This window comes from Trachypithecus francoisi, unplaced genomic scaffold, assembly GCF_009764315.1.
Source record: "Trachypithecus francoisi isolate TF-2019V2 unplaced genomic scaffold, Tfra_2.0 Lachesis_group7, whole genome shotgun sequence".
In the NCBI taxonomy this organism is placed as follows: Eukaryota; Metazoa; Chordata; class Mammalia; order Primates; family Cercopithecidae; genus Trachypithecus; species Trachypithecus francoisi.
Window position 1 is genome coordinate 96,080,546 of NW_022681472.1, and position 27,470 is coordinate 96,108,015.

At 39.5% G+C, this 27,470-nt stretch overlaps 1 protein-coding gene across 36 annotated transcripts in view; it reads right to left on the reverse strand.

The window, feature by feature from the left end:
* The window catches only part of PTK2 (protein tyrosine kinase 2), a 366,245-nt gene that overhangs the window by 261,064 nt on the left and 77,711 nt on the right, over positions 1-27,470 (reverse strand). For 2 of the 36 annotated variants that reach the window (XM_033203297.1, XM_033203298.1), the window contains one exon: positions 23,052-23,370. The exons of 33 other annotated variants lie outside the window; for them this stretch is intronic. In XM_033203297.1, the coding sequence (XP_033059188.1) occupies positions 23,052-23,151 (100 nt within the window). In that variant the 5' untranslated portion in view covers positions 23,152-23,370. Of the gene's footprint in view, positions 1-23,051; positions 23,371-27,470 lie in introns of those variants that run through there. One more of the 36 variants, XM_033203304.1, reaches the window with a different exon arrangement.

The following is a 27,470-nucleotide window of genomic DNA, read 5'->3' on the forward strand; positions in this document are numbered from 1 at the left end:
TATGTTTATTGGCCACATAAATGTCTTCTTGAGAAGTGTCTGTTCATATCCTTCACCCACTTTTTGATGCGGTTGTTTTTTTCTTGTAAATTTAAGTTCTTTGAAGATTCTGGATATTAGTCCTTTGTCAGATGGACAGGTTACAAACATTTTCTCCTGTTCTGTAGGCTGCCTGTTCCTCTGATGATAGCTTTTTTTTTTTTTTTTTTTGCCATGCAGAAGCTCTTAGTTTAATTAGACGCCATCTGTCAATCTGGCTTTTGTTGCCATTGCTTTTGGTGTCTTTGCCCATGCCTATGTCTTGAATGGTATTGCCTAGGTTTTCTTCTAGGGTTTTTTATGGTTTTAGGTCTTACATTTATGTCTTTAATCCATCTTGAGTTAATTTTTGTATAAGATGTAAGGAAGGGATCCAGTTTCAATTTTCTACATGTGTCTAGCCAGTTTTCCCAACACCATTTATTAAAGAATCTTTCCCCCATTGCTTGTTTTTGTCAGGTTTGTCAAAGATCGGATGGTTGTAGATGTATGGCGTTATTTCTGAGGCCTCTGTTCCACTGGTCTATCTGTTTTGGTACCAGTACCATGATATCTGTTTTGGTACCACTACCATACTGTGTGGTATACTGTAGCCTTGCAGTATAGTTTGAAGTCAGGTGGCATGATGCCTCCAGCTTTGTTCTTTTTGCTTAGGATTGTCTTAGCTATGTAGAATCTTTTTTGGTTCCATATGAAATTTAAAATAGTTTTTTCTAATTCTGTGAAGAAAGTCAATGGGAGCTTGATGGGGATAGCATCAAATCTATAAATTACTATGGGCAGTATGGCCATTTTCACGATATTGATTCTTCCTATCCATGAACATGGAATGTTTTTCCATTTGTTTGTATCCTCTCTTATTTCCTTGAGCAGCAGTTTGTAGTTCTCCTTGAAGAGGTTCTTCACATCCCTTGTAAGTTGGATTCCTAGGTATTTTATTCTCTTTGTAGCAATTGTGAATGGGAGTTCACTCATGATTTGGCTGTTTGTCTATTATCAGTGTATAGGAATGCTTGTAATTTTTGCACATTGATTTTGTATCCTGAGACTTTGCTGAAGTTGCTTATCAGCTTAAGGAGATTTTGGGCTGAGACGATGGGGTTTTTTAAATACACAATCATGTCATCTGTAGAGACAATCTGACTTCCTCTCTTCCTATTTCAATACCCTTTCTTTCTTTTTCTGGTCTGACTGCCCTGGCCAGAACTTCCAATACTTTGTTGAATATGAGTGGTGAGAAAGGGCATCCTTGTTTTGTGCCGGTTTTCAAAGGAGACGCATCCAGCTTTTGCCCATTCAGTATGATATTAGCTGTGGGTTTGTCATAAATAGCTCTTATTATTTTGAGATACGTTCCATCAATAACTAGTTTATTGAGAGTTTTTGGCATGAAGCGGTGTTGAATTTTATTGAAGGCGTTTCCTGCATCTATTGAGACAATCATGTGGTTTTTGCCATTGATTCTGTTTATGTTATGGATTATGTTTATTGATTTGCGTATGCTGAACAAGCCTTGCATCTCAGGGATGAAGCTGACTTGATCATGGTGGATAAGCTTTTTGATGTGCTGCTGGATTCAGTTTGCCAGCATTTTATTGAGGATTTTCGCATTGATGTTCATCAAGGAAATTTTCTTTTTTTCTTGTGTGTCTGCCAGGTTTGGGTATCAGGATGGTGCTGGCCTCATAAAATGAGTTAGGGAGGTGTCCCTCTTTTTCTATTGTTTGGAATAGTTTCAAAAGGAATTGTACCAGCTCCTCTTTGTACCTCTGGTAGAATTCAGCTCTGAATCTGTCTGGTCCTGGGCTTTTTTTTGGTTGGTAGGCTATTAATTACCGCCTCAATTTCAGAACTTGTTATTGGTCTATTCAGGAATTCGACTTCGTCTTGGGAGGGTGTGTGTGTCCAGGAATTTATCCATTTCTTCTAGGTTTTCCAGTTTATTTGCATATAGGTGTTTATAGTATTCTCTGATGATAGTTTGTATTTCTATGGGATCAGTGGTGATATCCCCTTTATCATTTTTTATTGTGTCTCTTTGATTTTCTCTCTTTTCTTGTTTATTCATCTGGCTAGCAGTCTATCTTGTTAATCTTTTCAAAAAACCAGCTCCTGAATTCACTGATTTTTGAAGGGTTTTTTGTGCCTCTATCTCCTTCAGTTCTGCTCTAATCTTAGTTATTTCTTGTCTTCTGCTAGCTTTTGAATTTGTATGCTCTTCTTTCTCTAGTTCTTTTAATTGTCATGTTAGCGTGTCAATTTTAGATCTTTCCTGCTTTCTCCTATGGACATTTAGTGCTATAAATTTCCCTCTGAACACTGCTTTAGCTGTGTCCCAGATTAACCTTAAATGTAAACGGGCTAAATGTCCCAATTAAAAGAAACAGACTGGCAAACTGGATAAAGAGCCAAGACTCATTGGTGTGCTGTATTTGGGAGACCCATCTCACGTGCAAAGACACACACAGGCTCAAAATAAAGGGATGGAGGAATATTTACCAAGCAAATGGAAAGCAAAAAAAAAAAAAAAAAAAAAAAAAAGCAGAGGTTGCAATCCTAGTCTCTAATAAAACAGACTTTAAACCAACAAAGATCAAAAAAGACAAAGAAGGGCATTACACAATGGTAAAGAGATCAATGCAACAAGAAGAGCTAGCTATCCTAAATATATATGCACCCAATACAGGAACACCCAGATTCATAAAGCTCTTAGAGACCTACAAAGAGATTTAGACTTCCACATAATAATAGCGGGAGACCTTAACACCCCACTGTCAATATAAGACAAATCAACAAGACAGAAGATCAACAAGGATATTCAGGACTTGAACTCAGCTCTGGACCAAGTGGACCTAATAGACATCTACAGAACTCTCCACCCCAGATTAACAGAATACACATTCTTCTCAGCACCACATAACACTTACTCTAAAATTGATGACATAATTGTAAGTAAAACACTCCTCAGCAAATGCAAAAGAATGGAAATCATACCAAAGAGTCTCTCAGACCACAGTGCAATCAAATTAGAACTCAGAATTAAGAAACTCACTTAAAACCTCACAACTACATGGAAACTGAACAACCTGCTCCTCCTGAATGACTACTGGGTGAATAAGAAATGAAGAGAGAAATAAGTAAGTTATTTGAAACCAATGAGAATGAAGACACAACATACCAGATCCTGTCTCTAAAAAAAACCTCAAAAGTATAAATAATCCTGTTTTAAAAATGGGCACAAGATCTGAACAGACATTTCTCACCAGAAGACATACAAAAGGCCAACATATATATATGTAAAAAATGCTCAACACCACTATCATCAGGAAAATACAAATTAAAACCACAATGAGATACCAACTCACCTCAGTTATGATACCTATTACAAAAAAGACAAAAAATAATAAGTGCTGGCAAGGATGCAGAGAAAGAGGAATGCTTACACACTCTGTTGGTAGGAATGTAAAGTAGTATAGCCATTATGTAAAACAGTGTGGAAGTCTCTCAAAAAATCAAACACAAAATATATGATCCAGCACTCCCAATACTGAATACATATTCAAAAGAAAGGAAATCAGTATATTGAAATGATATCTGCATCCCCATTCTTATTACAGCACTATTCACAACAGCCAAGATATGGAATCCACACGGACAATGTGGTATATATACACAATGGAATATTATTCAGCAACAGAAGAACGAAGTCTTGTCAGCTGCAGCAACATGAATGGAACCAGAGGTCATTACCTTAAGTGAAATAGGCCAGGCACAAAAAGACAAATATGGCATGTTCTCATTTAGTTAGGAGCTAAAAAAAAAGTGAATCCCATGGAAGTATAGAGTGGTGGTTACCAGAGGCTGGGAAGGGAAAGGGTACAGGGGATAAAGAGAAGTAGGTTAAGGGGTACAAAAATATAGTTAGAAGGAATAAGTTCTAGTATTGGTTAGTACAGCAAGAAAATCACAGTTAATAATTTATTGTATATTTTAAAATGAGAATTATAATGCTCCCAACACAAAGGAAAGAAAAATGTTTTGAGGTGATATCCTAATTACCCTGATTTGATCATCACATATTGTATTCAGGTATCACATATACCTCAAAAATAAGTACAATACTTACACACCAATAACCAGTAAATCAGTGAAATGAGTTACCTGACACAGTGTCTTAAGAAACTCACATTTATTAAGATTGAAGTCTATACTAAAAATACCAGTGAAGACCCAACAAGCAGATCTCACTGTTTCTACTATTTTCAGTACTATGAAGACAACTGCTCAATCCGATTTACCGAACGAAGAGGACACAATTGGATATTCCAACTGGTCCTAGCAAAAAAATTTATATTAGACATTCCAACACATGCTAGCTTTATCTTGTGCTGGTTCAATCTAGTAACCTGTTGAATAACCACTCTGGTCCTTTCTGCTCTCTTTTCTACTATGAGTCAGTATCCCTTACTTAAATGTTTAGGATCAGAAGAGTTTCAGATTTCATATTTTTTCAGATTTTGGAATATTTGCATTATACTCACTGGTTAAGCATCCCAAATCAGAAAATACAAAATCTGCAATGCTCCAACAAGTTTCCTTTGAATATCATATTGGCGCTCAAAAAAGCTGAGTATTTGGGAGCATATCGAATTTCAGATTTTCAGATTAGGGATACTCAACCTGTACCATCTTCCCTGGCCCTGTATAATTTGCCTTCCCCAACAATCATAGAAATTGACAATCCGTCCAACTGCCTTTTTTTTTAAAACAAAAACAACAACAACAAAAAACAAATTAAAGGGTTTGTGGCAACCCTGCATCAAGCAAGTCTATGGACATCATTTTTCCAACAGCACGTGCCCACTTTACCAAATGTGTTACATCTTGGTAATGCTCACAATTATTTCAAACTTTTTCATTATTATTATTTCTGTGATGCTGATTCATGATATTTGATATTTCTACTGTAACTGTCTTGGGGTGCCACAAGTGGCACCCATGTAAGATAGCAAACTTAGTTGATACGTGTATGTGTTCTAACTGCTCCATCAACCTGCTGCTGCCTCATCTCTCCCCATTCTCCTAAGGCCTCCCTATTCCCAGACACAACAATACTGAAATTAAGCCAACTAATAACCCTACAATGGCCTGTAAGTGCTCAAGTGAAACGAACAGTCCCATACCTCTCACTTTAAATCAAAAGCCAGAAATGATTAAGCCTAGAGAAGAAAGCATGTCGAAAGCTGAAATAAGCCAAAAGCTAGGCTTCTTGTGCCAAAAAGCCATGTTGTGAATGCAAAGGAAAAGTTACTGAAGGAAATACAAATGTTACTCCACTGAATACACAAATGATAAGAAAGCAGAACAGCCTTATTGTTGACACTGAGGTTTTGGTAGTCTGGATAGATGAAACCAGTAACAACATTCCCTTAAGCCAAAGACTAATTAATCCAGAGCAAGTCCATCTTCAATTCTATAAATTGAGGTAAGGAAGCTACAGAAAAAAAAGTCTGAAGCTAGCAGAGGTTGGTTCATAAGGTTGAAGGAAAAAAGCCATCTCCAGGCCGGGCACGGTGGCTCACGCCTGTAATCCCAGCACTTTGGGAGGCCGAGACGGGTGGATCATGAGGTCAGGAGATCGAGACCATCCTGGCTAACATGGTGAAACCCTGTCTCTACTAAAAAATACAAAAAACTAGCCGGGCGAGGTGGCGGGCGCCTGTAGTCCCAGCTACTCGGGAGGCTGAGGCAGGAGAATGGCGTAAACCCGGGAGGCGGAGCTTGCAGTGAGCTGAGATCCGGCCACTGCACTCCAGCCTGGGCCATTGAGCGAGACTCCGTCTCAAAAAAAAAAAAAAAAAGCCATCTCCATAGCATAGAAGTGCAAGATGAAGCAGCAAGTGCTGGTGGAGAAGCCGTACCAAGTTCTCCAAAAGACCTAGCTAAGATCACTGATTAATGTGGCTACACTAAATGACACAATGAAGAAGAAATTAGAAGATGCCATCTAGGACTTTGACAGCTAGAGGTGAAGTCAATGCTTGGCTTCAAAGCTTCAGAGGACAGGCTGACTCTCATTAGGGGCTAATGCAGCTAGTGATTTTAACTTGAAGCCAACACTTATTTCCCATTCTGAAAATCCTAGGGCCCTTAAGAATGATATTAAATCCACTCTGCCTGTGCTTTATAAATAGAAGAATAAAGCCTGGATGACAGCGCATCTGTTTACAGTATGGTTTACTGAATATTTTAAGCCCACTGTTGAGACCTACTGCTCAGAAGAAAAGATTTCTTTCAAAATATTACTTCTCATTTACAATACTCCTGTCATCCAAAAGCTAAGAGGGAGATGTACCAGAAGATGAATGTTTTCCTGCCTGCCTAACACAATGCCCACTCTGCAGCTGATATGGTTTGGCTGTGTCCCCACCCAAATCTCAACAGGAATTGTAATCCCCACGTTTTGAGGGTGGGAACTGGTAGGAGGTAACTGGATCATGGGGGCGGTTCCCCCATGCTGTTCTTGTGATAGTGAGGGAGTTCTCATGAGACCTGATGGTTTTAAAAACGGTAATTTTTCCTGCACTCTCACCTCTCTCCTGCTGCCATGTAAGACATGCCATGCTTTCCCTTCACCTTTCACCGTGATTGTAAGTTTCCTGTGACTTCCCCAGCCATGCAGAACTGTTGAGTCAATTAAACCTCTTTCCTTTTAAATTACCCAGTCTCAGTTTCTATATAGCAGTGTGAGAATGGACTAATACAGCAGACTGTGGATCAAGGAGTCATTTGGACTTCAAGTCTTATTATTTAAGAAATACATTTTGTAAGGATATAGCTGCCATAGATAGTGATTCCTGTGAAGGATCTGGGCAAAGTAGCTTGAAAATCTTCTGGAAAGGAGTCACCATTCTAGATGGCATTAACAACATTCGTGATTCATGGGAGGAGGTTAAAATAGCAACATGGGCTGGGCGCGGTGGCTCATGCCTGTAATCCCAGCACTTTGGGGGGCCGAGGCGGGCGGATAGTGAGGTCAGGAGTTCAAGACTAGCCTGGCCAACATAGTGAAACCATGAAACCCCATCTCTACTAAAACAACAACAACAACAAAAACAAAATTAGCTGGGTGTGGTGGTGGGCACCTGTAGTCCTAACTACTTGGGAGGCTGAGGCAGGAGAATTGCTTGAACCCAGGAGGAGGCAGTTGCAGTGAGCCCAGATTGTGCCACTGCCCTCCAGCCTGGGCAACACGGCAAGACTCTGTCTCAAAAAAAAAAAAAAAAAAAAAGGCAACATAAACAGGAGTTTGAAAGAAGTTGATTCTAACCATCACAGATGACTTTGAGGAGTTTAAGACTTTATTGGAGAAGTAATTGTAGATGTGGTAGAAATAGCAGAAAACTAGAATTAGAAGGGGGGCCTAAAGATATGGCTGAATTTCTGCAATCTCATGATAAAACTTGAACAGATAAGGAGGTTCTTCCTTATGAATGCATGAAGAAAGTGGTTTCTTGAGAAGGAATCTACCAATGATGAAGATGCTGTGAACATTGTTGATATGACAGTAAATGATTTAGAATATTACATAAACTTAGTTGATAAAGAAATGCCAGGGTTTTAGAGGACGGACTCCAATTTTAAAGAAGTTCTACCATGGGTAAAATACTACCAAACATCATCGTGATACACAGATTCGATCAATGCAGTGAATTTCACTCTTGTCTTATTTTGAAATTGCCAAGCCACCCCAACCCTCAGCAACCACCACCTTGGTCCACATTAAGGTAAGACCCACCACCAGCAAAAGATTGACTCACTGAAGGCTCAGATGATGAGTAGCCTTTTTTTTTTTTTTTTTTTTTTTTTGGTTTTAACAATAAAGTATTTGTAAATTATGGCATTACTTTTTTTAAAAAAGAAAGAATGGTATTGCACACTTAATATTTGCTCTACTGCAGTGGTGTGGATTCAAAAGCACAATTATCTCGGAGGTATACTTGTACCTAGAACACAGAACTCAACCCTGGGCAGTCTAGCTCCATCAACCTCGCTTCAGCTCAACTAAGCCCTGTTGCATCTGGGCCTACTGGCTTTCTCAATTCTCCAGAAAACCCTGTTACTAGAGGTCTATATTGCTGTGTGGCAATACACAGATGAGTTGCAGCAACTTCCCATCATCACAGTACTCAGCCAAAAGCAAGGTGCAACTTACTATTGCAAAGCCATCTGGCTTCATTTATTCATGCCTTTCATGAATGTGCCACACCTCCCTCAGATTACATTCTAAAAATATTTATCGAGCCCCCTACTATACCAGGCTAGGTACTGTAAGAGGTGTGCCCATATAGAAGGTAAATTAATTGAAAATACGTATATATATTCCCACTCTAAAAGTTTTTAGCCTGGTTAGGAAACAAACACATATACAAAATTAGTTACAAATGTAACAAGTATTATAAAAAAATACAATTGTAATAGGCATTATAAAGAAAAATATCAAAATTGTTACATAATTATTACAATACATTATGCCCGCACTGATGCTAGAAAGAACGGAGGAGGAGTAGAGGGCCTATGAGGAAGCCAGAGAGGCAGCTAAAGGGGTTCCACAATTTGGGAATCTTCAAACCAGAAATCTTTTTTTTTTTTTTTGAGACGGAGTCTCGCTCTGTTGCCCAGGCTGGAGTGCAGTGGCCGGATCTCAGCTCACTGCAAGCTCCGTCTCCCGGGTTTACGCCATTCTCCCGCCTCAGCCTCCCGAGCTGGGACTACAGGCGCCCGCCACCTCGCCCGGCTAGTTTTTTGTATTTTTTTAGCAGAGACGGGGTTTCACCGTGTTGGCCAGGATGGTCTCGATCTCCTGACCTCGTGATCCGCCCGTCTCGGCCTCCCAAAGTGCTGGGATTACAGGCTTGAGCCACCGCGCCCGGCCCAAACCAGAAATCCTTATCCTTTGGTTTGGGGAAATGTTCTTACATAATTTCTTTGAGGCTGTTTTATCCTTTTATTTCTTTCTCAGTTATAATTACAAATTATTTTCAACTCTTATTATTTGTATGCTAGACCTTCTGGATTCATCATCCTATTTTCTTTTCTCTTAAATTTGTCCTTTCTTTCCATGTTCTGGGAAGTATCTTTGACATTACTTTCCAATGCTTCTACAGAGTTTATTTGTGCTTTCTTAAATTGTCTTGTTCTTTGGACATAATATTTTCTCTTTTTGAGACAGGGTCTCACTCTACTGCCCAGATTGGAGTGCAGTGGTGCAATCATGGCTCACTGCAGCCCTGACCTCCTAGGCTTAAGCGATCCTCCCACTTCAGCCTCCTGAGTAGCTGAGACTACATGTGTGCATCACCATGCCCCCACTAATTTTCGTATTTTTTGGTAGAGATGGGGCTTTGCCACATTGCCCAGGCTGGTCTCGAACTCCTGGGCTCAAGCGATCCACCCACCTCAGCCTCCCAAAATGCTAGGATTACAGGTGTGAGCAACCGCACCCAGCTGGGAGTACTTTTGAAGACTCCTAGTTGTCTTTCCTGGGTGCAAATCTCTCAGCTCTCTGGAGATATTAATATTTTTCTTTTAACTTCCTTCTGCTTGCTGTTTCATCTTGTTGCCCACAAGTTGTTTTCTTCTGCTTGTTTTGGTCTCACATTTTGAAAACAGAGGCTGTCTTTAAATATCTGGCTGTCCATCCTTGGCTTAAAGCCCTGAATGTGAGCACAATTTGCTGGTGGTTGGGCTAAGCAGAGAAGCAGCCTGTATTATTAGTCTGTTCTCATGCTGCTGATAAGACGTACCTGAGACCGGGAAGAAAAAGAGGTTTAATGGATTTACAGTTCCACAAGGCTGGGGAGGCCTCCCAGTCATGGCGGAAGGCAAGGAGGAGCAAGTCTCAACTTACATGGACGGCAGGCAAAGACAGAGTGCTTTTGCAGGACAACTCCTCTTTATAAAGCCATCAGATCTTGTGAGACTTACTCACTACCACGGGAACAGGACGAAAAAGACTTGCCCCATGATTCAATTACCTCCTACCAGGTTCCTCCCACAACATGTGGGAATTCAAGATAAGACTTGGGTGGAGACACAGCCAAATCATATCATAGCCTTCAGAAGCGGCCAATTCTCCTGATGTCCAAAGTGAGCCCTTTGCTAAGACCAGTTTCCAAAGAAAAGAACATTTCAGTCTCTTGCCAGGATTCCAGAGGCCAAGGAGAGAGAAAACATGCCAAATCTCACTTAATTCTCAATTTTGAGTATAAGAATGCATTCAACATACTGTTTTACCAGAAATTTTCCATAATAAAATATGTGAAACTGGGCCAGGCACGGTGGCTCACGCCTGTAATCCCAGCACTTTGGGATGTCAGGGGTTTGAGACCAGCCTGGCCAACATGGTGAAACCCTGTCTCTACTAAAAAGCAAAAATTATCTGGGCTTGGTGGCATGTGCCTGTAATCCCAGCTACTTGGGAGGCTGAGGCAGGAAAATCACTGGAATCCAGGAGGAAGGGAGGGGGGGAAGGGAGGGAGGAGGGGAGGGGGGGGGAGAGGAGGAGGGAGGCGAGGGAGGGAGGCGAGGGGGGGAGGCGAGGAGGGGCGAGGGGGGAGGGGAGGGGGGGGGAGGGGAGGAAGGAGGATCTCTATATGCAGACAACCCACAGTAACGAAAATAGATAATTTATTACAACAGCATTTCAACTCTTACGGCTTTGATGACTTTAAGTGGTTAAGTATATCCCCTCAGAATTTCAAGATGAAATTATCTCTACCTTGAGCCATTATGTACTTTCCATGAGCAAGACCCTATAGATTACAGGACAGCTAAAACTTCACCTAAATCCCCAAAATAAAATTTTGAAGAAGCCAGCCCAATCTAATATTTGAGCCTACAACTGAAGAAGGTAGAAATTTTACAGAACTAGCACGTATCAAGAAAAGCTTTATAGGTGGTGACGTCTGAACAAGATCTTGAAGGGCAGCAGTACCTGTCATACAAGGACTGTGCTTAGCCCTCACAACTATACAACTCTTACGTCATCACAAGTTCCATATCTGTAAAGTGGGAGTTGAAATAATAAACATAAAGTGTTTACCAAGATATATGAAACAAAGTTAGCATTCAATAGACAGTAATAGTTATTAAAGAAGGATGAACTTAATTCTAAGGCCAAGAAAAGGGGATTTCAAAGTAGGAATATTCTTCAAACAGAAATCTACGGAGACCCTCCCATGGAATCATTACGTAGTCCTAATCAATATCTTTCCTGTTACCCCTCATATCTTTATAAATGGCTGTTAAAAAAGGAAACAAAAGATGACTACTCTTACTATGGTAACATCTGGTATATTTGAAATGTATTCATAATCCAATAACCAAATTAGGCACAAATGTTCCTTTAAAAATTTCTCCTTTTAAAGCTTGTCCTATTTAAAAAATATATATGGTTTTTTTCCTAAACTGAAAACCTACCATGAGTATACAACTCCATTATGAAGCTACATAAAAGTTAAAATAAGAATATACAATAGTCAGGGGTTGTTACCATCTCATTGATTCTGCCAATTTACAAAACAGTAAGATTTTCACAGTCAAAAAACAGTATTAACATATATGATACTCTAACAGTATTTTGTTTCTTAGAAAAATAAAAGAGTAGGGGAGGTAACAAAACAGACCTTGAAGGAAATACAACACTCTAGCATCACCCACAGAACATCTCCCTCCCTGGTTAACAAGGTCCTGGATTTTTCCCTTGCCTTTTTTTTTTTTTTAATATGAAAGACTACACACATCTCTCAACATAACATTTTTTGGCCAATATAAATTTATATCTTTAAAACTTCATATATAATTTTAAACAAAAGTACGTATGGAAAAGTTTCAAGTTACAATCCAAGTAAATTTTGTAGGACTTAACTTGTAGAGTCTCACAATCACAGTTTGAAAAGGAGGCCAAAAATCAGAAAATTAAGGGACTCCAACACTTGAAAGTGATTGCTGTAAGAAGTCTTTCTTCTACAGATAGTCTAATACTTCCTATAATCCCAAACAGAGGAATTAAGAATACAGCCAATGCAAACGAAGCTCTAGCTTCCCATTTTCCTACTCTAAATCATCAACCACTGAAAGAACATCATCCACAATCTTCCCAGCTCTATAGTCACATGAAGTGACTGGACATCTCAGTAACTTCTTGACCTGAATTGCCCCATTCCCTGACCAATCACAAGGACTGCTTCAAGCTCTTCACCTCCTTCCTCAACTTTCTAAAGGCCTCAAATCTCATTTTGTAATTATAGGAAATTGGTTTGAGACAGGGTCTTGCTCTGTCGCCCAGGATGGAGTGCAGTGGCGTGATTACGGCTCACCACAGCCTCAACCTCCTTGACTCAAGCAATTCTCCCACCTCAGACTTCCAAGTAGCTGGAACTACAAGTGTCGCACCACTATGCCCAGCTAATTTTTTTTTTTTTGTATTTTTTGTAGAGCCGGATTCTTGCCATATTGCTCAGGCTGGTCTCAAACTCTTGAGCTCAAGCAATCGACCCACCTCATCCTCCCAAAGCACCGGGATTACAGATATGAGCCACAGCACCCAGTGCTTTTCATTGTAGGTTTTTATCTGCCTTTTTTTTCTGGGAATTTTATTTCATGTTGTATTGCTTTGTCATACATTGTAATATTTAGTGAACAGCAGGCACATTTTCCACATACAAACAACTGTTAACCATGTTGTCTGGTAATCAGGAAACAATGTTTTAAATACTTTTCAATCTTACATTTTAGATTTTGTTCACATCTAGTCTTTACAGTTTTTATTAGAAACTGGTTTAATGTTTTCTGCTGATGTATATAATTTTCCCTTTGCAAAATAGAAAAATGCTTGATTTTCAGAAATGCAATGTTAAGTGTGAGACACATTTATAGTCTGATTTTAATAGTATAATTTATAAAATACACAAATCTTAAAGTGAACAGCTCAATGACTTTTAAAATACACATATATACATACGTGTGTACATTTTATCTCCATCCTTATGACTACCACCCTAGACCGAGATACAGAACATTTCCATCAATGTTTTATTTTCATGTCCCTTTCTAATTAATACTACCCCACCGAAAGTGCTACTATTACTATCACTATAGATTAATGTTTTTCTTAAACTTTACATAATTAATCATATAAATAAACATAAAAAGGGAACATTTTCCAACTTATTTTATTAGAACACCAGTACCTTGATATGAAAACTTGATAAAATGATTACAAGGAAAAAAATTACAAACATATCCCTTATAAACATAGATACAAATAATCTGCACAAATTATTATCAAATCTAGCTATATAAAAATAGAATAGGCCAGGCGTGGTGGCTCATGCCTATAACACAAGCACTTTGGGAGCCTGAGGCAGGAGGCTCTTTTGAGGCAAGAAGTTCAAGAACAGCCTGGGCAACAAAACAAGACCTTGGCTCTAGAGAAATGACTAAAATTTAAAAATTAGTCAGGTGTGGTGGCATGCACCTGTAGTCCCAGCTACGCAGGAGGCTGAGGCAGGAGGACTGCTTGAGCCCAGGAGTTCAAGGACATAGTGAGCTATGATCATGACACTGCATTCTAGCCTGGACAACAGAGTAACACTCTGTCTCTATAAAAGAAAAAAACAAAAAATCAGGATAATACATCATGATCAAGTGGGGTTTATCTCAGCAACGCAGATTGTTTTAACATTAAAAACTAATTCATAGTTGAGTACAGTGGCTCGTGCCTATAATCCCAGGTACTCAGGAGGCTGAGGCAGCAGGACTTCTTGAGTCCAGGAGCTTGAGATCAGCATGGGCAACACATTAACATCAAGACCTCATTTCTCAAAAAATAAAGATAAATACAAATTTTAAACACCACAATTCATCACATAAAAATTAAAACAAAAAAATTCATATGAGCAACTGGATACAGAAAAAGCATTAGACAAAAATCAACAACCTCTCATAATAAAAAAAAAAAAAAAAAGAAAGAAAAACCCTCTCAGAAACCTAAGAATTAAAAGCAACCTTTTTCAATTTGAAAAAGGGTATCTGCCAGGCACAGAGGCTCACGCCTGTAATCCCAGTGCTTTGGGAGGCCGAGGCGAGCGGATCACAACATCAGGAGTTTGAGACCAGCCTGGCCAATGTGGTGAAACTCTGTCTCTACTAAAAAATACAAAAATTAGCCGGGCTTGGTGGCATGCGCCTGTAGTCCCAGCTACTCGGGAGGCTAAGGCAGAAAAACAGCTTGAACCTGGAAGGTGGAGGTTGCAGTGAGCCAAGATCGCTCCACTGCACTCCAGCCTGGGTGACAGAGCAAGACTCCGTCTCAAAAAAAAAGAAAAAGGATATCCACAAAAACTAAACAGACAAAACTAAAGTTAACATACTTAACACTGAACATGTTCTCCCTCAGGGGAAAAAAAAGGAAAATCTGTCTCCTCTTATCATTTCTCAATACTATAATAGAGGTCCTGGTCAAGGCAAAGACAGATGAAGATATAAAGGTCAGAAAAGAAAACGGTTTTTATTTGCCAATAACACATTCAGATTTATTTTGATTTTCTATACTCAAATCACTAGAACTAATAAGTAAATTTATAATAAGGCTACAAGATAAACTAATAAGAAAATCTATTTCTATACACTAGGCCAAGAATTGTAAAATTAAACTTTTTTTTTTTTTTTGACAGCGTCTCACTCTATTGCCCAGGCTGGAGTGCAGTGGTGCAATCTTTGCTCACTGCAACCTCAACCTCCCAGGTTCAAGTGATTCTTGTGCCTCAGCCTCCTGAGTAGCTGCATCTACAAGTACATGCCACCTCACCCAGCTAATTTTGTATTTTTAGTAAAGACAGGGTTTCGCCATGTTGGCCAGGCTGGTCTCGAACTCCTGGCCTTATGCGATCTGCCCACCTCAGCCTCTCAAAGTGCTGGGGGATTACAGACGTGAGCCACTGAACCTAGCCAGAAAACTAAACTTAAAAGCCAAAAATTATTATTTACAGTATCATCAAAAAACACCAAGACCGCCACATTAAGATCTATTACACATTGCTTAGAAAAATTAAACAAGACTTAAATAACTGGATATACAATGTCCATTACTGTATTGTTCAATATTGTTCGTAAGTCAATTCTCCCAAATCAATCCATAGATTCAACACAGCCCCAATTTTTGAAAAAGGGAACTATATTAATTCAACTTACCAACTGCTGAGACTTCCTATCCACAAGCCTACAAATTCAACTGAACACTGTATCAGTAACAAAAAATTAACCAAAATCTATGAGAATAAGAATGTGGAAAATCAACCAAAAATATCACCAAATGAACCAAAGATTTCATTACTGTTTTAGTCAAAGAAAAAATTTACTAATCATTGGTTTCATTCCAATACCAAACTTCTATAAAACACTTAAAATATGACTCATTTTATACCATTTTTAAGAAAGAAAGGTATAATATAAAATAGGCCAGGCGCAGTGGCTCACGCCTGTAATCCCAGCACTTTGGGAGGCTGAGGCGGGTGGATCACGAGGTCAGGAGATCGAGACCAACCTGGCTAACACGGTGACACCCCATCTCTGCCAAAAATACAAAAAACTAGCCGGCCATGGTGGCGGGCGCCTGTAGTCCCAGCTACTCGGGAGACTGAGACAGGAGAATGGCGTGAACCTGAGAGGCGGAGCTTGCAGTGAGCCGAGATCGCGCCACTGCACTCCAGCCTGGGCGACAGAGCGAGACTCCATCTCAAAAAAAAAAAAAAAAACAAATGTATTTTAGTTTACTTTTTTAGGTAAAGAAGTTAATATACACCTAAATCCAATTCTAAAATTACGTGAGCTACGAATCAATGACATTATAAAAATGTATGCAAATAATGTTCAAATGCAAAATTAAAATATTCAGTGATAACTGTTTTAAAGTTAGATTTTTCTCTAACTGAAAACTATTAAAAAAAAAAAAAACAGAAAACCATTGGATTTACAATAAATTCCTTGCAGTTTAAATAATCATAGATGAATCTGAAATCAAAGATTTGTGAACACTTTACAAAAATCAGTCACTGGCCGGGCGCGGTGGCTCAAGCCTGTAATCCCAGCACTTTGGGAGGCTGAGACGGGCGGATCACGAGTTCAGGAGATCGAGACCATCCTGGCTAACACGGTGAAACCCTGTCTCTACTAAAAAATACAAAAAATTAGCCAGACGTGGTGGCGGGCACCTGTAGTCCCAGCTACTCGGGAGGCTGAGGCAGGAGAATGGCGTGAACCCGGGAGGCGGAGCTTGCAGTGAGCCGAGATTGCGCCACTGCACTCCAGCCCGGGCGACAGAGCAAGACTCCGTCTCCCAAAAAAAAAAAAAAATCAGAGTCACTAACCCTTAAAGCACTAGAAAGACCAAGTTTTGAGTTTTTTTTTTTTCTTTTAATCTTTTATTTTAGGTTCGGGGTACAGGTGAAGTTTGTTATAAAGGTAAACTTGTATCACGAGGGTTTGTTGTACAGATTATTTCACCATCCAGGTATTAAGACTAGTACCCAAGAGTTTTTTTTTTTTTTTTTTTTGCCTCTCTCCTTCCTCCCTCTGCCCTCAAGTAAATCCCAGTGTCTGTTGTTCCCTTCTTTGTAGAACAAGTGTTTTTTAATTTCCACAAAAATCTCCATCACTCTCATTTGCTTCTAATGACTGAAACCTCTGTTGCTCCCAGAAGACAAGATTTAATTCATTCATCCATTTAAAATAAGAATCTACCAGCCAGGCGCGGTGGCTCACATCTATAATCCCAGCACTTTGAGAGGCCGAGGTGGGTGGATCACCTGAGGTTGGGAGTTTGAGACCAGCCTGACCAACATGGAGAAACCTTATCTCTACTAAAAATACAAAATTAGCCGGGCGTGGTGATGCAAGCCTGTAATCCCAGCTACTCGCGAGGCTGAGGCAGGAGAATTGCTTGAACCCAGGAGGCGGAGGTTGCAGTGAGCCGAAATTGCGTCATTGCACTCCAGCCTGGGCAACAAGAGCAAAACTCCATCTCAAAAAAAAAAAAAGTCTACTACGTCTTAGGCAGTAGGAAAGCAGCAATGAGCAGGACAGATAGGTTTCCTTTGTCTCATAGGGTGCACATTTCACTAAGGGACAGCAGCTAAACCAAAGTAGTAAATAAACCATTAGGTATGTTAGATAGTGGTTAAGAGCAAATAGATAGTGGTTAAGAGCAAATAGAAAGACAAGACAGAGAACAGGGATAGGGGTACAGTGACAGCAGGAGGATGAGTCCATTTTAAATAATGGATCGGGCTGGGTGTGGTGGCACGCACCTGTAATCCCAGATTTTGAGAGGCTGAGGTGGGAGGACTGCTTGAGCCTAGGAGTTTGAGACCAGCCCGGATGACAGAGCAAGACCATGCCACATACATACATAGGTACATGCATACATACATAGGGTGATCAAAGGAGGACACACTTTAGGGTTCCCATATAACTTACTGCCCAAACCAGGACACTTAGAAGGTTGGGAGTGGGAATGCTAAACACAAGGAACACCGGGTCAATAAGCATAATATGGGACATGTTATTATTCTCCTTCACACAGAGGGTCATGTTTGGGTAAAAACCCCATATCCAGGCTGGGCACAGTGGCTCATGCCTGTAATCCCAGCACTTTGGGAGGCCAAGGCAGGCAGATCACCTGAGGTCAGGAGGTCGAGACGAGCCTAGCCAACATGATAAAACCCGTCTCTACTAAAAAACAAAAAACAAAAAAATTTGCAGGGTGTGGTGGTAGGTGCCTGTAATCCCAGCTACTCAGGAGGCTGAGTCAAAAGAACCACTTGAAACTGGGAGGCGGAGGTTGCAGGGAGTCGAGATCACGCCACTGCACTCCAGCCTGGTGACAAGAGCAAAACTTGGTCTCAAAACACAAAAAAGAAACCTATCCACTGACAGCTCTAAAATTATATACAAAGAGGAAAAAACTGGGCAAAACTAGCCGTTTCTTCCCCAAATACTAATAATGAGGACCAGAAAAGAATATGAGATAAAGTTTAATACCCACTGCCTTATGTTTGTGGATGAGTTGATGTTACGAATATTCAAAATAGAAATGAAAAGGGAGAGTTCACCAGTCTTTCTGTTAAGACATCTGTTGAGAGAACCAGAATGAGGCATGTGTTTCCCACAGGAGGATATTTAAAGGCCAATTCACTCCTCTCATGGAGCTATTTTTAAGGAATGTGGATTAGAATAGATCGGCAAACTGTGACTTGTTTCTAGCGGGCCTCACTTTTAACCCATGCCTGTGTCTCTGGTTAAACCACCACCTCGTAGGCACGAAGAATTGGAAAGATAGCCGTAACCCCGTATTCACTCTGTTCTGGCCACAATGCCATTCTCCCCAGCAAGAGCCTTTGCTCTACTCATGCAATCGACTTGGAACTTTCTTTTCCCAAGTATCCACTTGGCTAACTCCCATATTTCCTTCAGGTCTTCAATAAAATGCACCTTTTCAATGCAGTCTACACCTAAACATTCTATATAATAAGACTGTCATCTGACCTCACCTTCACCGTAACATTTAACACCTTCTATCACACTAACCAATTTATTTACTTATTATTTTTGTCATTCACTGTTTCCCCTCACTTGGAAGAATAACTACATGAGGGAGTAGGTATCTCTGACTCACTGGCATATGCCAAGTACACTGGGCTTGGCACATACTTGGTGCTCATTAAATATCTGTGGAATGAATGAATGAATGAACAGAACGAAAACATCTGAGAGTAGACGACATAGTACATATATCAAAATGCAAAAATTACACAAAATAGACAATTCCGTTATGATCCTACCATTTTTCTATCTGGGTGTGTATGGCATAGTGATTAAGAATATAGGCACTGCAGTTAGATTCCCACTGTTCAGAATCTTGCTCTGCCTTTTATATTAGCTGAGCAACAATTGTCAAGTTATTTAATCTCTCAGTACCTCAATTATCTCATCTGTAAAATGGCGATAATGATATTTCCCATCTCAGCTTACAAACATTTGTGAGAATGGGACAACATGTATGTTTTTTGTGCATGTTTAATGCTCAGAACACAGCATGGCATGTAGTATTTCTGAGTAAGTTTTAGCTATTACTATAGGAAACACAGCTCTCTTTTAAAATGCCATGATTTGAGGTAAAGCAGAAAGAAACTGTAAAATTGGCCAGGCATGGTGGCTCACACCTATAATCCTAGCCCTTTGGGAGGCCAAGGCGGGTGGATCACTTGAGGTCAGGAGTTCAAGACCAGCCTGGCCAACATGGTGAAACCCCGTCTCCACTGAAAATACAACAATTAGCCAGGTGTGGTGGTGTATGTTTGTAATCCCAGCTACTTGGGAGGCTGAGGCAGGAGAATTGCTTGAACCAGCCTGGGCGACAGAACAAGACTCTGCTATGGAAGAAGAAAAAGAAAAAAAGAAAAGAAAAGAAAAGAAAAGAAAAGAAAAAAAAGAAAAGAAAGGAAAAGAAAAGAAAAGAAAAGGAAAGAAACTGCAAAAAATTCAGTGAGATATTAAAATAAATCTACAGGAATTAACAACAGCTCAAGACCAAAGTATCATTAGCCACCGACTATGGGCAGAGTGCTATGTTAAACCCGGGGTATACACTTTTACTCTAAGAGAAAAAAGAGAACACAAACTCAACGAAATTAGAATGGCCAAAAGTTTGACATGGAATATGTATTTCTGACAGTTCAATGATCCTAAAACTAGATTTACCTACAAAACACTGTATTAATCACAAGATTTTAGCTCTGAAAGAGCCTTTTAAAATCAAATCTAACCCTATATAGAACTTATTCATTCATTAAAGTAATAATCGTTTATGTCAACTATTTATCAAGAAGAAAAAAAATGACACTATCTCTGTGAAGTTTACAGTCTAATAGAAGACAGAAATCCAAAAAAGTAAAATATATAATGACAAATCACAGTAAGTACGATACAATACCAGAAGAAAAGGATATAGGAGGGAACACTAGAGAAAACTTGGTTTAGATCGAGAGGAATGAGAGCACTGGAGTGAGATTCCCAAGGTAATTTTTGCATTTTAATGTCAGTACCATGCATTCTACTCTGAGGTATTTTTCTTTGCACACTAGTCATTGATTCATTCAACAAATATTTAACAAACACCTAGTATGTGCCAAGCACATGGCAGTGAGTAAAAGATAAAGACACCTACTTCCTCATGGAGCTCATTTAAGCTGAGACCTAAAAGGTTAAGTAGGAGTTGGCTAGTCAGAGAATGCAGAGATGATGGCTCTAGGAAAGTGCAACAGAAGGTATAAAGGCCTGAGAGGAAGAGTTTGGGGTGTCTGAGGCACTGAAAAGACAAAATAATTGTGCTATTAATGAGCAACAGGACAAAGGCCCAAACCTGGAGAAATCAAGAGATCAGATCAGGATTTAACAACCAAATCTCTGAAACTCTTTAGTCCTTCCCAGCCTTTCAAAAACATGAAATAAATAATGTAAGAACTGATATAATCAAATAACTCCCCAAACAGGACTTTCTGCACTTGATAGTCTTGCAACCTAAAATAACACTGTGAACATTTACATTTAATTCAATATTCTAAATCAAAACTGTCTTTAAACCTAGAAAATCATGATGTAGTTGAACCCATGTTAAAACAAAGTCCTTTTTAATACTTTAAAATATAATCTTCCTTGGATGCGACCTAAGGTGGATTCTTTATACCAAATTCAACCGCACAATGAGCTTGGTTCAAACGCCTCAGAATGCTTTAAGGATACCTTAAAGGTTTCAGTTCAAGGGATACAAATATAGTCTGCTCTATTATTTTTAGCTTGTCCTGGTATTTTATGTGTCTTCTTAAATTGGGACACTGCTGTGCTTTTTGAGGTTAATGTGACTGATAAAATCAAACGTGTGGTTTAGAATGTCTAACTGCAGACAGAGATTTGTATATTCTTTGGATTTGAGCTTTTTACTGTGTCTTTATCTACAAGTTGTAACTTTTTACTTGAATATAACCAATTCAGCCAATTCCTATATACCAACATCTTCGTCCTTATCACACAAAGTTAACCAGCATAAAAACAAGGTTTCCTGCCTTCCTGTCCTGGTACAAGAGTAACTTGAGGGGAGAGAGAGGAAGTTTACTAAGATAGTTACACACTGGGCAATCACAATGGAAGCAGTGTCTGCAGCACCAAGAAGGGACAGGATGACAGCTCCTCGGTTTTGTCAGAACCTCCTCTGAACAACTCAAAAGCAAAACCATGAGGAGATGGCTTGCTACAGCTCTACACAGGAAACTGATTTTGACCCTTGACACAATCCCTACCTTTTCCCATCTTTTATATGTGTGAGCTCTGTTCTCTCTTACCCAACCCTAACCTCTATCATAATGCATATTTCAGTTAAAAATAGTTTTATTCATTTGTTCTGACAGCCAGCAAACTTAATTGAAAAATAAGTTTTTTCCATCAATCGCTTTGGGGTGAGCAAAAACACTATAATTTCTTTTCTTCCAAAGTTCACAGTTTTAAAGTCACACTGAATAAAAAGAAATCCAGTAGCTGATAATTTAATATCCCACTGGTACTGGATGTGTAGATCTTGAATCCAAGAAGGAAATCAGAGCCGTATTGTTAATCATCAGTGCTAACACAATGTTATCATACAATGGAGGTGGCAATATGCAAACGAACCCCAGCAAATCCAGGAAAAGACCAAAATTTTCAACAAGTATAGAATTCTTTGGCTATGAACACTATTGGTCACACTCACTTATGCTATACATTTCTGATACTGAGAAACTAAAATTTTAAAAAGTTCCCATTCCCAAAACTCTTTAAAATCCAAGAGTATGAATTTAACTCAGCAAAATATTTACTCTGAGTACCTAATTACACAATCAAGTGAACAAAGTGAATACTAAAATAGTTCTAATATCGCATGTTTTGTAAATGTTTAAAAGCCTAGGAAAGAATCAATAGATGACAGCAACAACTAAATAAAAACCATTTTAATAGTGAAACTGTAATTTGGTGCTAACACACCAATATCCCAGTGGTACCAAAATTTTTACACCAAAAACTAAAATGAATCAGTCCGTACCTCTACTTATAAAACCGCAGCCTTTTACAACAGTGCAGCTTCCTCCTTTTAAAAATCCTTCCTAAGTGGAGTAACATTATATTTAAATATATTTGAAATAATAATAAAAAACATTTTTACTATATTCTTCATTAAGAACTTTATTTCCTAACTTATACATTCTCTACTACTGTAAGCAAAACAGCTGATCTGCTTGTAGTCAAGCACAAATTACATAGCATTAACTTCTCAATGTTTCCCAAATACTGCCTTGAATGTTACAATGAAAATGCTGTATTTTATATTTACATTTTTATGTGAATAAAAACCCTAAAAACATTAAGAAAGAAAATTGTTTATGCATGGTATTCCTAAGCCCACCTTACAATAATATGGAGTTTCAAATTGAATATACAATCTTTACAGTGAGTAAAGAAAACTAATTTTTAAAATAAAAAAATACATGTTACTCTTATTTCCTACAACCCTGTTTAAGTTAAAATTCCTCTCCTTTTTCTTTAAAAACTTCCAGATTACAGAATACACAGATGTCTTAAATTAAAAGAAAAAATAAACCTATTAAGAGACATGGGACAGAACATTAAGATAGCTTAATGCACTTAAAATTTGTTTCCATAAAAAATATTTTCATTTACTATATGAAAAGCTATCTAATTGGTTTCATGTAATAACTGTAAACCCATACCAAATCAATTTCCATTTTTCCTCAAAGTTTTAACTGTAAATATATTGAAATAAATTCTGAAAAACATTTATCTACCTTTTCGGTGCAAAAGCATGAATTTAAACAAAACTGAACATATTTTTAAGTTATTTATACCTTTAGCCCAACACACTGGAAATGGACTACAGCCGCTTTTCTCCATATAGATGGCACCTGCTGGTTTCAGGGCCTCTTGGCCTGCCAGTTCCAACAACATACACCCAATCCTATAAAGATCAAGCCAGGAGTCCGCACACAAAGTCCCAGTTCCTCGCTGTGATAGTATTTGCTTCGATCCACAAGCAAGACTAAGGTTCCCCTGTGTGCTCCTTTTTTCAGAGCTTGAAGCAAAATTTGGAAGGTGTTCCTTCTGTAATATTTTCCAGCAGCTTGAAGAATGCCTCTCAGTTACAGAATCTTCTCATGCTTCCGCAATCTGAAACACAGACCATCCTGGCTAGATTAAGCTACTGAACAGAATGAAACCAGCTAGTAATGTGACCCCATGGGTCTGTGTTCCTAGATTCATTCAGGGAAGGAGAAAGAGGGAGGGAAAAGAGGGAGGAGAAAAAGAAGGCCAGTAGCCAGTAACTTATTAATATGCTAATCTCACCCTTCTGTTCAATTCATCCAGCAGTTTTCTGTTTACATAACTGACAACCAATTCTAAAATCGAGTAAGCTGCAAATCAAGTCTGACCCAGATCATGTCTGTAGATGGCTTCTCAAACCATTTTTGTTTTCAAAGTCATGCCTTTGTCATTTTACTAACCTAATTCTTTATGACCTTAGAGTTAAAATAATTACTTTGATGAAATAAAAATCCTTTCTGGAAAAAAAATCCTGATCTATGTCTTTATGTCCATAGGTACTCAAATATTTTTGTGATAAAATATTTTTCCTGGTTGGTACGCTCATAGTAAGTGTATAAATTTTAAAAACTCTCTCGAAAACAGAAAATCAAGAATTTGAGGTAGCCACATTCTTTAAAATTAGCTTAGGGAATATTGAGGGATCCAAGAGGGATGATTTCCTTTCTTAGTTTCAAAACATAAGCGAGTAATAAACTCATACTAAAGAAGACAGACAGAAAAACACCCTTACAATCTGTACTAGCAACTTTTTAAAATGCAGAGCTACTTAGTTTTTCCATTCAAACTGTGAGATAGTCACGATCATCTCAAAAAATTTAGCTATCTGAACACATTCCAGTTCAGCAGTAAGATAATTAGTAACGAGGCTCCTGGTGCCTTTGTCTTCTGAACATACATAAGACACACTGAGACTCTACAGTTCTAGGTTTCCCAAATGTGGGTAATTTTGTTAGTAGTACACTTGTATAAACCAATCAAAAATCAAGTATTTTACTTAACAGTGAAAATGACCGAGGCTTTGTTTATGAAGTCACTAACTTCTGAAAACAATAGCTTAACAAAGCCTGAGGAGAACAAGAGGCTTATTTGTGTCCAGTGATGCCCCAGGACAATTGCTTCATTTCTAACACGCTACTTTTGATGATGGCTTTGTCTCTAGGTTTACTTTCAGGCTCCTAATAGTAGCCAGAGTTCAAGTGACCTCTTCTATGCCCCACTGAAAACACATCATTCACCAGCGTGAACTCTGACCCCAGGGAACACTGGGTAGAAAGGGGCTCCAGAAAAACGCAAGCAAGCTAGAAAAAGAACAGAGGAAATAAGCAACTAGATAAACTAGAATACATGAAAAAAAATCCCCAGCCTCCACCATTACTAAGAGATCAAGACTGTAAAGGACCACTGCCATGATGGGAAGGATAAGAGCACATTCACCAGCAAGCATATCTGACCCACACCCGTGAGAACGGACTGGAGTTTAATCTGAGCCATCGACTAACAGACTGTACAAATAATCCAAGCACACTGAGTCCATCTTGGAACTTATAGCTGTCAAAAGTTACAAAATAAAAGCTACCTTCATTAGCAACCTACAATTATATTCTACACACTAAGTACTAATTACATGTAATTTTCCCATCTTTTAAGCAAACTTGGTATTACAATTCTTTTAAAAATGAGAGCACTGGCCGGGTGCAGTGGCTCAAGCCTGTAATCCCAGCACTTTGGGAGGCCGAGGCGGGCGGATCACAAGGTCAGGAGATTGAGACCATCCTGGCTAACACTGTGAAACCCCGTCTCTACTAAAAAAAAAAATACAAAAACTAGCCGGGCGAGGTGGCGGGCGCCTGTAGTCCCAGCTACTCGGGAGGCTGAGGCAGGAGAATGGCGTGAACCCGGGAGGCGGAGTTTGCAGTGAGCTGAGATCTGGCCAGTGCACTCCAGCTTGGGTGACAGAGCGAGACTCCGTCTCAAAAAAAAAAAAAAAGAGCACTAAGACTAAAGACAGGGTCATAGACTAGGAAGAGGCACAGGAGTTACCAGGCCCACTCGCTCATCTAGGATGCCAGGGTCTTCACACCACAGCACACCACCCCACCACAGGAAGGATTTTTTAGTCAGACTCAACACCTGCCACAGGACCAGGTGAGCAGGAGAGAGAGTGGTATAAGCACAGGGTGGTAGTGACTGGAGCTAATACAGTCGCAGTGACAGAGAGGACAAGAGAACAAGTGATGGAGAGAATGAGGGAGAGGGATAAACCTGGTTTCTGTGACTTTAAAGTGATCAGTAGATGGGCGCTTTCTCTCCTACCACTGTAACTACTTCATAATTTATTTCAATAATCTACCAAGCCTACTCGCTCATCTAAGATGCCAGGGTCTGCATACCACAGCACACCATCCCACCATAGGAAGGATTTTTTAGTCAGACTGATGAGCTGCCTGCCACAGGACCAGCTGAGCAGGAGAGAGAGTCATATAAGCACAGGGTGGTGGTGACTGGAGCTAATGCAGTTGCAGTGACAGACAGGACGAGAGGACAAACAAGAAAAGTGAATATAGAGAATGAGGGAGAGGGATGAACCTGGTTTCTGTGACTTTAAAGTGACCAGTAGATGGGGGTTTTCTCTCCTATCCCTGCAACTACTTCATAATTTATTTCAATATCCAAATATCATCTCCTAATGTGCAAGATCTTGAGAGTATGGGAAGATGTTAAGATATGAAAGAGCATAAATTATCCAGGTCAGAGACCAAGGAGACTAAGTAAAGACCAGATTGAAACAGCAGCTATGGAAATGTTAGGAACCAACTTATGCCACAGAGAAGAGCTGAAGAGGATACAGGTGATACTGCTAGCAACAACCTATACCTTTTATCGAGCAACTATAGTTATATATAAAAAACTGCATTTAATCCATAACACAATCTCAGTGAAGCAGCTACCTCCCTGTTTTCACAGAAGACGAAAATGAAGTTCAGAGAGGCCAAGCAACTTGCCCAAGATCAAAGAGCTGCAAAATGAGGCAAGTACTGGCTAGTTTGGTGATACAGTGTTTATTATTTTCTTCCTGACAAATTATGCTTTTAAATTCCTAATCCAGTGACATCTTGAAAAGAATAGAAACAGACTACAGTTAATGGCAACGTAAGTGAAAAAGGGTAAGCAGTCCTCCATATTCCCTTATTTATGAAGTCTACATACTAATATAAAAGCCAACCACTTATTTAAAAGTTGTGTGACCTTTACATGAAACTCTATTAGTATTGGCATATTTTAAAGCAATTCTGGTAAATCCTACTTGAAAAGTAAACTCTCGTCTTTACCTTCTAGATATAACCAGGATACATGTATTTCTCACCACATCTCCTGGCCTTACCCCAGCCCAGGCTGCCTGGATTACAGCCATAGGCCTCCTACCTGGTCTCTCTGCTCCAGCTCTCACCGCCCTACACTCTGTTCACAACCCTTCTGAGTTGTGCACTGATCCTTCCAAAACATCAATCACACAATTTTACTCCTTTGCTTAAAACTCACCAACAGTTCCCCAACCTTCCCAGATTCAGCACCTATATACTTAGCACAGTCTGCAAGGTCGTGCATGATATGGCTCCCCTCTATCCTCAAGGATCCCCTAGTTTCCTTGGCACGAACCACACTGACGTCCTTGCCACTCCCTGTCCACGTCAGGGACTCTGCACTGATGTCCCTCTATGTGGGACACTCTTGCCCCCGTGTTATCCACATGGCTTGCTCCCTTCCCCCTGCCACATCTATGCTCAAATGTCGCCTACTCAACGAGGCCTATCCAGACCACCCTGTCTGAAACTGCATGGCCCATCTGCTCTCCCGGCTTCACTTTATTCCCACAGCACTTACAACTTTCTAAAACACCTCATGATTGACTTAAACATTCAGTTTATTGCCTGGCTGCCCCTACTACAATGCAAGCTCCATGACAGAAGGAAATTCTGTCTGTCCTATACTTGTCTCCAGGACCTTACTAAAATGGTTAAGATGTGTAGGCCATATTCCACTGACCCGCCTATCACCTCTGAGTAATGAGAAGATGGCAAAGAGAATTTTTCTTTTCAAGGCTATGGTCACAGAGAAGGTATACGTATGTCTGGACATCAGTGACAGTATGGCATGCCTCCATC